Source organism: Taeniopygia guttata, chromosome 5, assembly GCF_048771995.1.
Source record: "Taeniopygia guttata chromosome 5, bTaeGut7.mat, whole genome shotgun sequence".
In the NCBI taxonomy this organism is placed as follows: domain Eukaryota; kingdom Metazoa; phylum Chordata; class Aves; order Passeriformes; family Estrildidae; genus Taeniopygia; species Taeniopygia guttata.
The window spans coordinates 1946159-1958678 of NC_133030.1; the positions used below are offsets into that span (position 1 = coordinate 1946159).

Consider the following 12520-nt stretch of genomic DNA (forward strand, 5'->3'; position numbering starts at 1 on the left):
AGTGAGTATTCTCTCCTTACCGCCTCACCTAAATTTCTTAAGTCTTGACTACTTCATATTATTTAACTTTGTATCTGTGTATTTCTACTTCTTGGTCAGATTGAAAATGTGACTTTCTGAAAAGTTCTCATTCAACTCCATATATTGCACACTTTTGCACCAATGCAGTGATGCTCTGACTGGGTCCTTTCCTGAATTAAATAAAGGAGCAATAACTTTGCATAACTAAAAAAGATGTGAAAATTTGCATTTGGCAATTGTTCATTTAGTAAATTCAGCACTCTTATTTAAAAAGAAAATCGAAGCATAAGCTATACACAGAAATTGTAGCTTATTAAATTGTTCAGTAGCTTCTGAAGCCAGTGGCAAAATACTTAGCAAACCCAATACTGAATTACAATTATTTAGGGTTTTCAAAATTAAGATATTCATAATCCATATTTAAATGACCTAATTATTTTGCAGCATATTATTCCATCATTTTTGTGAAATATGTACCACAAAGGTATGTTTTTGTACTACTTTGCACTCAGAATCATCTCAAGGCGAGCAGAACACATGAATCTTTTTAAAATATCTTTTAAAATATAAAATTAGCTACTTGATGCCTGCTTAAAATTAAAACTACAAAATACACATTTACGCCAAAAACCTAAGAAGAACTACATGCAAACACTCATAAACAAATTGAACTGGATCTCCTGTTCAGCAGGGTGCACAAAGCACAGAACGCTATTCCACAATAAGATATTAAAACCAAAAAAATAGATTAAATTATGGATAAAATGCCAAAGTACCAACCTTATCCCAACCATATTTATAACAGAGGAGGAGACAACTTACGGGTAGGCTTGTGCAAGCTGCTGAGCCATTCTGTGAGCTGTGGGATCCCTGTCCAGGGCATACACACTGATGTCACTGGCTCTCTCTAAGAGAGCTGCTGTGTGACCTCCAGCTCCAAATGTCATATCCAGGAAACGCTGTGGAGTGAAAACACAGACACCTTTCACCTCACAGCAGTGACAAACTGATGGCTGATTTAGAGCATAGCTGGAAAATCTCCCTCATGCACTAGTGGAAAATATACCATTGCCTTTTTGGAAACGTTTTTTTTTTGTATTTTGTGCAGAATTGCAATTATGTCAGAAAAATACCAAAACAAAACTAAAAAAAGAAAATCAAACACCCACAAACAAACAAATAAAAACATCAAACCCAACACCACAAAAAAAAAAAAAAAAAAAAAAGGAATCAGTAGAACTTAATGCTGTGTTAAGCCTTCTTTCCCCTATAAAAGAGCAGCAGTGTTTCCAGAAGCTGCCCCATGCCCCTCCTCCTGGTACCTGACTGATGAAAAGGCAGGAACTATTTTTGTTGACAGAAATAACTGGCTCTTCACTCAGCAACACAGCACTTGTATGACTGCAACTCCACTTTGGAAATATGTTCTTTCCAAATTACCAAGTGACTGTCTGTAATTCTATAGTCTAGGGAATGCACACTGGAGCATGGAAAGAAAAGGATTTTTATTGTTTTTATGCCATTGAATCTAAACCAAAGTACAAATGTGACGGACTCTCTGCACCTTCGTGTTGCCATAAGTTTTTTCTCTCACTTGATTTAACTGACCTCTGTTGACTGGAGGAAAATTCAATCTAGACTTGAAAAACAAATTCTCCATATACTTCAATATTAATCTCTGCATGGGGTATTCCTCCCCACTTCTCAGATTATTTTTTTAAGTGAAACAGGTGGTTCATTTTATTTTGAAGACTACTTATCAGCTACAATCATATTAAATAGAAATTAACATGAACTAAACATACTCTCACAAATTATACAGCCCAAGGGTAAAAGCACCTTTTATGTGAAATTTTCCAATTTAACTCTTGAAAGAACTAAGCTTCACCCACAAATTCCTTTGGATTGGAAAAGAAATTCAAAGGCAACGAAGACCCAAACATTTTTCTGGAAACATTTTTTAGAAAACAAAGGCTTTTATATGACTTTCCCCCTCAAAAAATAAATAATATACTTATGAGACTAATAACATAACTCTACTGTGGCTGAAAGTAAGAACAAATTATGATCTTTTAAGATCCTTAGGCTGTATTATTTAACACAGTTTCCTAAGCTTATGCTCTAGAAGCAAAAGTTTCTCACAATATTTTACAAAGCTAATGAAGGAAACAAAATTTAGCTGGGTGATCACCCAATATTAAATTGCATCACTCACATGAAAAAATGAAGCACTGACTCAGCATTTTTTTGTAAGCAGTATCTATAAGACAAAACTAAGTTACAGAGGACATACCATGCAGTCTACACAAATGCTGCCACAATCTATATAAGCATTCTGGTTTATCTTCTGCCATAACAAAACCAGAAGTATAATCCTTGAGGCAAATTTAAAAACACAAAACTGAAACAGTTAGAAAATGTGGTTGTTTCTTAAACACAACTGAACATAAGCATTTACCTAGATTTTAAATATACTTGCATATGCTAAAAATTCCAAGCATATTCTCTGTAAGTTTTCACATACCTGTAAGACTTAGAGACGCTTTCTTATTAAAGATTCCAATCACTTCAGGTTTTCTTTGCATTGTACTGTTACTTCTACTACACCCATAAAAATCCAACACTGGCTGTTGAGTGGGATATTAAACTAATAAGCTATTTTTTTATTATCTCCGTTCAATGAAAATTATTAATATAAAAACGTATTTTTTCATTCTGCATTTAGTCTTAAAAAATTGCAAAAATTAACATGAATTGTACAAAACATACAAATCATCCTAAATTGCTTTCAAAATTTCCAGGGTATATCTGTTATGCTTTGATTTCCACTCAAGTTATTTCCATTTAAACCTTACCAGAACTAATGTACATAAGTAATGAACAGACCTCTAGCTTTTATATTCTAGTTCTGTAGGGAAATCCATTTAGAAAATCTCTTTAGAAATATGTGGAGGAGCAATAGAAAATTAAAACCACCTTTTTTTTTGCATAAGATTAACCCACTCAGAAATGCACTCAAAAAACTTAATCACAGCAGTCCCAGGTGTCATTTTGGATTGCACTTATTCTGCAGCAACACATAACAATCAAAACCAACCTAAATTACATCATAATTCCTCTGGGAAAAAAAAAAAAAAAAAAAAAAAAAAAAAAAAAAAAAAAAAGTCAATCAGCATGAGTCACATCTTCGTGGTTTTGTTTCGCTTAAAAAAACAAGTAATGCTCTTATTCTTTATTATAGCTAGAAAACCAGGACAAAAACTTTCAAAAACATCACTACTTCTCTCCTAAAACAGACCTACAGTGTTGGCAGGAGGAGTCACAGAAGGGATAGGAAATGTCAGAAGAGCTGCTTCTATCTTTACCATAAAATACTTTAATAATTCTATTCCACTTAAGCTCCCTAGTAACATGAATTTCCATAAAATAGTCTTTTCCCACTAACATGTTTAACTACTCATTTATTTTGTGCATGTCTGTTTGTCTTCTAAACATCTGACTCTTCTCAGTCATCTCTACAAAGTACTGAACAGATTTGATCCTTCTTTCACCACCACTTCTACAAAGTTCTTTGTTCCATCGTGTTTGAACAGCAGAACATGAAAAAATATATTTAAAAGAGAAATACTAAAAAAATAAATTGGCCTTTTTGGCCAAACCTCCAGACAGTTTTTCTTTCTTAAGCAACATGTAACACTGAGATTTTTATTTCCAGGTGAGTTTTTGAAGATGTTCTAGCTCATTCAAGAATACTTATATTTTGTTTAACAGTCTTGCCTTTCCTCACAGATATCTGCTGCTGCTTTCATTCCTTTTAGATTTGATCAGCTTTAAGCTTGGCATACATTAATAAGCTTGGCTGCTTATTAATGAGCCACAGAGAAGATGTTAAAAATAAACCAAAAATAAACACTGGCAATGCAAGGTAGAGTGGAGAGAGAATGGGCGTGAATGTACCATGACCCAGTGACAAACTCCCCGTGTTGTGACAGTGCTGGAAAGATTTAGTGAAGAACCCATGCAAGCACCTGCTGGGAATGAACACAAGCTCACTGAATTCCACTTTCTGAAAGAACCAACACACAAAAACCAAACCTTTAAGCAACACCAGACATGGTCCTTAACCTGAGAGCATCAGATTCAATGCACATCCAACTCCTCATAATCCAGCTGTTCCACTCAAAAGCTACACCCTGCATCCAGAACCTGAAAAAAAAAATAACTATCACCTTAAGTTTTCAAATAGAGTAGTTAAGATATTAATGTGACCGTTTTGGAGCATTGACCAGATTAGAAATTAACCACTGTAGTGTCCTGCTTCATAATATGCTTCTCACACATTCCTTTAATTTTTCACTCCTGAAATTAAAGATGCATCGTTTTTTTCTTCCTCTTTCTCTCTTGCCTACTAGTTTTTAATCAAATGAAATTAAATGACATTTTATCCTCCTGGTCCTATAAATACTGGAAAAGTTTATTACACAAATTTCTCCTGCAGTGAGTCACCATTCCATTGTTAATTTATGATGGTCCCATCAGAGTCCCTCTGGGAATTTCATAATCAGTTTGTGACTGCAGGTTTTAGAAAGCATTTGGCTCTTTCACGACACACAGATAGCTACAAAAATCTCACAGCTTTCTTTTCACAGCTAGCTCGAGTATAGTTAGAAAGACACAAAGAGTTGGAATTCACCATTTTAGTATACAAGACTTCTTACTGAAAAGCTCTCACAATAAATACCTTTTAAGCATTTCATTTTACTATGTCTGATCTGTAATTCCTCTAATGATGATGTTCCACATGTAATAAGGTTTACTCCACAACACTTCATAGCCTTTGTGATTATTTTTCCTTTGATGTGTAACAAAATGAGACTGCAGAATTCGCACAAAACTGAAACTCAAATATGACACATAAATTGAGACATCATAATGCTTGTTTTAAAAAGCTCACAATTCCAGTAATTTCCACTCCCCTCTTTCTATCTTTTTTAAAGGCAAGAACTTTATACTCTTTTTTTAAGTAATTTGATCCTTTAGACGTGCGACTTAATTTTCTCCCACTAACCCTAATCACTTCAAGCACTCCATCAGATGATCTTTCAAAAAATGTTTTTTTCTTCCTCTCACAACCCTGACATTGTCTGAAAGAAGTCTTCAGCATAATGGACAACAACTCCAAAAGACTTTGGCAAATTGTACAAAATCCCTAAGACGTGCTGAGTTAGGATACAGGACATGCCAAACAACCTCCTGTCCTGGGTATCAGTGCTCCACAAGCAGCCTCTCCCCTTCTCCATTCCATGCCACAAACTCCTGCCACCCACCTTTTTGTCCATACAAACTCTCTCACCTTGTTCACACTCACACAGCACCAAAAGATCATTAATCCATTGTGATAAGCAAGCACACCTAAGGCATTTGCCATGGCTCTTTCCAATACGTAAAATTAACTTCTTCTAAAAACAGAAAGGCTGTTATTACCCAAAAAGTGACCTTGCAATGCATAATTATTTAATTCTATTAATTAATAGAATTTATTTAATTCTATAATTGAATTCAATCCCCAGTCTCCTGTTTAACCACTTTTTCTATTAAATAAAAATTAAAAATCTATGTTGACAATGACCATCTTGGGTGCCTTCAGCAAGTGTAAAAACCCCTAAAACATCTTACCTCCAAGCTCTCTGATTAAAAATAAAATAGATAAAAATCAAGCCTCAAAACAACCTTCCCAGAAAATGCTGCTCCTTCCTGCGGTTCTGTTCTGCTCTTCCTCCAATGATTTAATACACAACCACAGAAGAGACAACCCCACAATTACTCCCCTCTGAAACTCCTGTGTCCTGCTGTTGGCATTTGTCCCCTTCTTGTCTGAAAGAAGCATTTCATTGAATGGCAGCCATTCAAGTACAGTAAGTGGAACATTTTGCAGTACTCCTCCCAAATTAAATGCTCATAAAATCATCAAATAATATAAATGAAAAATTTAAAATATGAGCAGAAGAAAAATTAGCTTGCAGGACTCACACCCTTAGCCAGTTTTTTATAACAGTTTTTAAATATATATATAACAATTTTACAGTGATGCATGCCTAATTGAGGACTTCCACCCAAAACTCGGCTTCACAAGTAATAACCTAGAATCACAGAACTTTCCTGTGGGAGAAAGGAAATATGGCCATAAACCCTCCTGCAACAGCTGAGAACACAGCTCCAGCACCTCACCATTCATGTTTCACCTTCCAGAAGAGTTACAAAGAGCAACAATTATTAAATTAGTATATTTTCAGTTTTATCAATTATGAAATTCGTATATTTTCAAGAAACTTGCAGAACATATTTTTCCATTTTGAAAATGGAACTCTTTCCACTTTTTACAGGATTGAAAAAAAAACAAACCACCCAAACAACAGAATACTGATTTATTTAAGATATACTAGAAAGAAAAAGCTGAAGAACAGGTAGCCAGCATCCAAGCTATGCTGCCTAACATTTTAGCTCACTAGAAGAAAAGGAAACACATAGAAATTGCTGCCTGAAGAAAGGAAAATAAAATGGAGACTCTTTCATGCAATTGACATTCATGCAAATGTCAAAGTAACAATATTTTTTCTTGGATAATACTGAATACTCTAACAAAAGTAAGTAACAAAGAGAACAGTTGCATGATGAGAGAGGTAGTATTTCTGTAATATTAAATCCACTATCAGCTAGTGTATTCTGAGCCAATCAAAGCTAGATCACAGTGCTTCTCTCTGTTTTTACAGATCTTTCTCAGTGGGATGACAAGTCAACATTTTTCACAGTAATAGATGTTTCACACTTGAAATGAGAGCTAGTGTTTGCTTCAAAATGCAAAGAAGGTCAAAATACTAGGATGTTTGTTAAGGCTAATGATAAATATTTATTACTGCATTGCCAGTCACTGCTGGTCTGTATCAAGGTATTTCTTATTTTATTTGTATCTATTCCACCTCTTTGTGGAAAAAAAATCCTGAGAACAGAAACGCAATATAAACAAAATAATCAACACATTGCAAGATGCTTTCTGCTACTTCATTCTTCTGGTGTTCCTGCGATGAGTCATGTTCTCTAAACTTGCTGCCTGAATTTCCTTGTTATTCACAACAGAAATTGTTCATTGTCACAACACCACTTGTTTTCCACTCTGCTTCATTTTTCAAATATCAACTCTGAGTGCAATAAAAGACATCTGACCTCTTGTTCAAACACCTTGGGTTTTCTACAGCTTACTATTTTAAGGCACTCAACTATTTAATATACACTAAGCAGAACAAGCTGCATTCAAGTAGGGAGCAGTGACAACAAATTCTATAGGAACTTTATTTGCAGTGATTTTTTTCCCAAGAAATAGTTGATCTGCTTTATCCTTTTATTACCACATCTTTCACAACTAATCACTGCAAAGGTATGAATAGAGACATTTTAAAAATAGCTACTGTTGTGTTTCTTGAATAAAGTACACAGACTATTGTCTGGGCACATATTTAAAGTCCACTGTGAGAAAACGCAATCTCTTCTCAGTCACTCAGGATTTTATTTTCCTTCTGCAAGGCTCAAATGTGAGAATTAATGTTTAGTGCTGGCCTTTGTCAAAACCAACCTCACTGAACCTATAGGTTCAATAAGCACAGAGAGAAAATTAATCTGAGGGACAAATGAAATCTACAATCTTTTCCTTCTAAGAGTAAAGGGAAAATACATCCAAACTTCATTGTATTTTCTTCCAATTTCAAGACCAATTTCAGCTTCGGTGGATGAGCAAAGATTTTTCATCCTAAAGTGCATCTGGTCTATATGGCAGAAGACAGGAACAAAAGTTCTGTTGCTTTGGAGTCCATAATATTTACCCAAACTGAGTTACTAACATTTCATTCGGGCCTTTTGAATAGCTACCCTGGCATTCTTTGAGACAATTCTAGGAACTGAAAAATATTATTATTTTATTTTTAAATACTATTTGTAATGCACAAGGAGATTATACATATAGAGAGAGTTCTGTTCAGTACATGCCTACCAACAAACACCAAAATCATCCTGTTCACAACTCTAAGTACCATGTAATGATACAATTACCTTTCAATACCAAGGAAGAAAAAGCAGACACAACCATTTTGGCCAGATTTCTTCACAATCTTCAAAAACCCAAGTGAATGCTTTTCACCAACATTAAACTGTGCACATATACATCACATGCTGTACAATGAAAATTAACTCAGGCTGCAGGAGCTGGACCACCAAGTACCACGGAGCTCTGGAACTCATTTCAGCCAATGCCTTGATGTGATAATGAAGGTGATGGCTCCACAGGACAGCAGAAATGGGTGTTCATATCCCCACAAATGCCTTGATCTGAAAGGACCACGGGGGCCCTGGAAGAGCAGCTGTGGGGTCCTTATGGCCATCAAGCCAAGCAGGTTTGTTGCAGGGGCCAGGACACTGAATTTCTGAGCTCTGGGACAAAGGCATGCAGGTTCAATAAGATGAATTTAATACTATGAATATTGAATTTAGTATGATGAATATTAACTTCTCTGCTCAGGGTGGGCTGAAGGCTCATTTTAATGGCCATGCAGTGCAGGATGTGGGCAGGAGGATGCAAGGTGCTCAAGGGGGAGTAGCTGGCAGGTGGGTTGGGAAGGCTGCGCCTTCCCAGTCCCTCAGCCAGCAGGGAAAGGGGAGGGCAGCATGCAGCCAGGAGCTCAGGATAAAAGGAGGCTGCATCCCCCAAAAACTTGAGAGACACCATCAGGGTGATGGTCTAGTGGACTCTTGCTTTAGTCAAATAAATTCAGTTCTTGCAGGCCTCCTCTGTGGGCATTGCCCTTTTACAAGGTGATTTTCCACACACACATAAGCCAGTTAAGCTGTTTCTGGGACCAACGTGCTTGAAAGCATTCTCACACTACCAAAACCACATACCTGCTACAGAAGATGCTTTTTAATTAACAGAAAATATATTCTCAGAGGATGTTATGCTCTAATGCAGATGTTTTCACAGGAAAAATGAATGGAAGGAAAAAACCCTCAATTTCAAAATTATTTTAAAAGAAAGAAAAAGTGTCAGGTTTATATCTTTTAACCTGAGTATCTGATCTAAACTTTGTTTGCTGCTGAAATTGTTCACCAACAAAACAAACACTGCATTTGTCCCACCCTCATTCTCCAGGTCACCTCCAAGACATGCACAACTCAAGCCTACAAACAAGATTTCCACAAACTGATTAACTGATAAGTTGATTCTGAATCAACTTATGTCAGCACTGATAATGCCCTGGAGCTCCCTGATGTCACAAACACGTTAAAAGTATTGTTTAGATACGCTGAAAACAGTAATTGAAGAAGAGGCAAGTTTTTCCATTAAAGAAAAAATAATTCTCGTAAACACTTACCATGTATTCAACATTTGCATTTCTTACAGCACCGCATATAATTCTGTCCGTGATTTCCCACTAAATCACACAGTCACCATTTCATCTTCTTTCCTACCCAGACTGCGAGCTGTTTCTAAGAAATCTTACTATCAGTTTTTGCAAAGTACTGCAAAACATGTGAGTCTAAAATTATTATGCAAGATATATGCAGAAAATCTTTGTTCTGCAGCTCATCACTTTTGAAGCCACATGTCTTGGAGCAGTTTGGACAGATAATGACCAAATAGACAAGAAAAAAAAAAAATTAGGACCATCTTAACACATGTTCTGAACAACAAGTCTAGAAAATTATAATAACTAACAGGAAGATAAATTTTAATTGTGTAATAATTTTAAGGGCATTTTTAAGGTATAGTTTTGTCAGAGATAAAAAGGAAATAATTCCAGATCTCCTTAGATAGAATCTATTTCAGGCATCATTTTGCATTTTAAGTTGCTAACAATTATTTCTGAACAACCTATGGATGCAGCAAATAAAAGAACAAAGCACAAAAGGAACTTTGAACCACTCCCCTTAGGAGATTGTGAACATATTCAGGTACGAATAAAAATAAAATAAAAAACAAAAAGCACTTCTTAAAAAACTTAGGAAAATGAACATTTACAAACCCAAAAAACCCCCAAACATAGGACTTGCAGTGCCAGTGCAAAGTCACACAGAGATGAAGTCACTTAGACCAGCTCAGATACACAGAGCAATCCAACAGGTCAGTGTGGGCTTTGGAACATCTTATTATGGTAACAAACAATCCATCTGACAGAGACTAATGCAGGTGGGATCACTTTTCCTCTGAAAGACACATGGAGTCTTTTTTCTGTCAACTCAAGTTCATGGCTGGACTCAGCTTACAGCTATGGTCAGACCAGCAGGCTTAAAACCCTGCAGTGTGAGGAAACCTCACAAATATTCTCCTGCCAATAACTAAAAAGTATCTTTATACTAAACAATTATTATAAAAACTAATTATTATTATTTTAATCATTATTATTATTATTTCTTCTAACAATGCTCAATTTACTTTGAATATAACAGAGTAATAAAATAAAACCCCAACCAATTAAAAAAAAAAATCACAAGCAAACACACAAAAAAACCCAAGCAACAGCCATGGGCCTGCCCAGAAGAATACAATCTCCTTCACATATTATGTATTTTTACTGTTCATCTTGGGCTGAAGTGTAAATCCAAGATCATAAGTTGCACAAAGTTACGAATTCAACTGTACTATGAATTGAAGTTGCTCTTAAGAGTAATTAGCCCTCAACATCAAAAAAATCTACTCATCCAAACATTTTAAACAGTTTTCACTTAGTAATATTATTTCACTTAAAATTCCCTACTGATTAAGTAATGGCTATTAAAAAACAAACAAACGAAAAAAACCCCATAAAACAAAAAACCTCAACAGATTTTCAAATACATTTTAAACACATTACTCTTCTCCAAGAGAAAGTAAAAAGGCAGTAATTTGGGAATAATTTCCAATTTGGTTTTAACATCATTCATGCAATAAGTTTGTTAACTGTTTTTCCAGAAACCAATTCAGCGAATTCTCTTCTCTCTCTATTTATTTTGCTTCTTTGTAACTCATGTATGAACATATTAAAAAAAGGCTTCTGAATTTCACCATCCAAAGCTGAGAGTTTTCATTTATACCTGCAGAAATGGGACTTGTCAACTTTTTGGAAACATAGGCCCCAAACAGCGTGAAACATGTCATGTTTTTTTTGAGGTATGCAACAGAAGTCCCTTCTTATAACTAAGTCATCATGGAATTGGCATCTTTCTCATAGGATGAACTCAGAAAAGACAACAATGTTTTTCCTTGGCATGATCAAATATAAAATGGAAAGGGAAGAAGAGACACTGCTACCAAGAATGCAGGTTACATTAGTTCCTCTGTTCAAAAAATTAATAGAATATTTTTGGACCATGGTAGAATTCAGCCATCTATTTATGAAATATCAAAAAATATTTTTAAAGGCTTTACTTTTTTATTTTACATTGAAATATCGCAAAATAATTTACAACTTGAAAAAAAAACTTTTTTGCAATTTTATATTTTACAGCAATTGCTTACCATACTGTAAAAAAACCCCTATAACCTAACTGATAAAGTAACTAACTGTAGCTGAACACAGTCATACTCTAAAACACATCTCAGTTTTCAGTATTTTGAAATGTAGTGCTACTAAACTTCATCCAACAGGGAAGATTTCATGACCTCCAATACAGTGTAACTGGAGATACTCATATTCTCATCCAGCATGCAGATACTATGCACTAATACATAATTAAAGAACAGGTAGTTAGTGATTTATATTTATGTGAGATCAGTTTTACAAAAAGGAACATACTTCAGACTCACAGGCAATTAAAACTAGATTAATTTCCTACCACAAACATGAGTTCAAGCTCCTAATGAGAACAGCATGACTTGTAATGTACTTTTATACCCTTTATTACATTAATACAGCAATCAAAACAAAAACTGTCAATCACCCCTGACAAAAATACTGAGCATAGAAACCTTGTAGAACTATGCAGTTTTCATATAATCTATTGATTAGAGAAGTAATCTATTGATTACTTGGCCCTTCAGAGCATGAAATCAAAGACCGGCAATTCCCAGCCTCTTGTGGAAACTGCCCAGGTGGTTCAATAGCAGCATAAGAAGTCTTAGCAGCAGGCAATTATAGTAATAAAATATCTTTAAAGTGTTGATCTAAGCCAGTGGAAAAGTGGCATGTACAACCTGCCATCTGAACCTGGGTCCCTTTACTTTCATTTTAAGACAAAAACATTCTCAGTTCCACCAGCTGTGTACATAAATCTAGAATGCTATGGTGGCAATCCCAGAAGACAATGGCATGACTAAATCCCGCACAAGTCTGGAGCGGGGTTTTATTTTTTTATAAACCAAGATGTTCAGCTATGAGTTACAAAAAGAACAAACAAGCAGATTAAGAACATAATAAAACACACTTTAGACTGAAGCTGTTGAACTAATTGGTTGCATTTCAGCGTGACAGGAGAGATG

At 35.3% G+C, this 12520-nt stretch overlaps 1 protein-coding gene across 2 annotated transcripts in view; it reads right to left on the bottom strand.

The window, feature by feature from the left end:
* The window catches only part of METTL15 (methyltransferase 15, mitochondrial 12S rRNA N4-cytidine), a 77366-nt gene that overhangs the window by 43587 nt on the left and 21259 nt on the right, over positions 1-12520 (bottom strand). For both annotated transcript variants that reach the window (XM_030273338.4, XM_030273339.4), the window contains exon 3: positions 844-980. In XM_030273338.4, coding sequence (XP_030129198.4) covers positions 844-980 — 137 coding nt within the window. The remainder of the gene's footprint in view (positions 1-843; positions 981-12520) is intronic.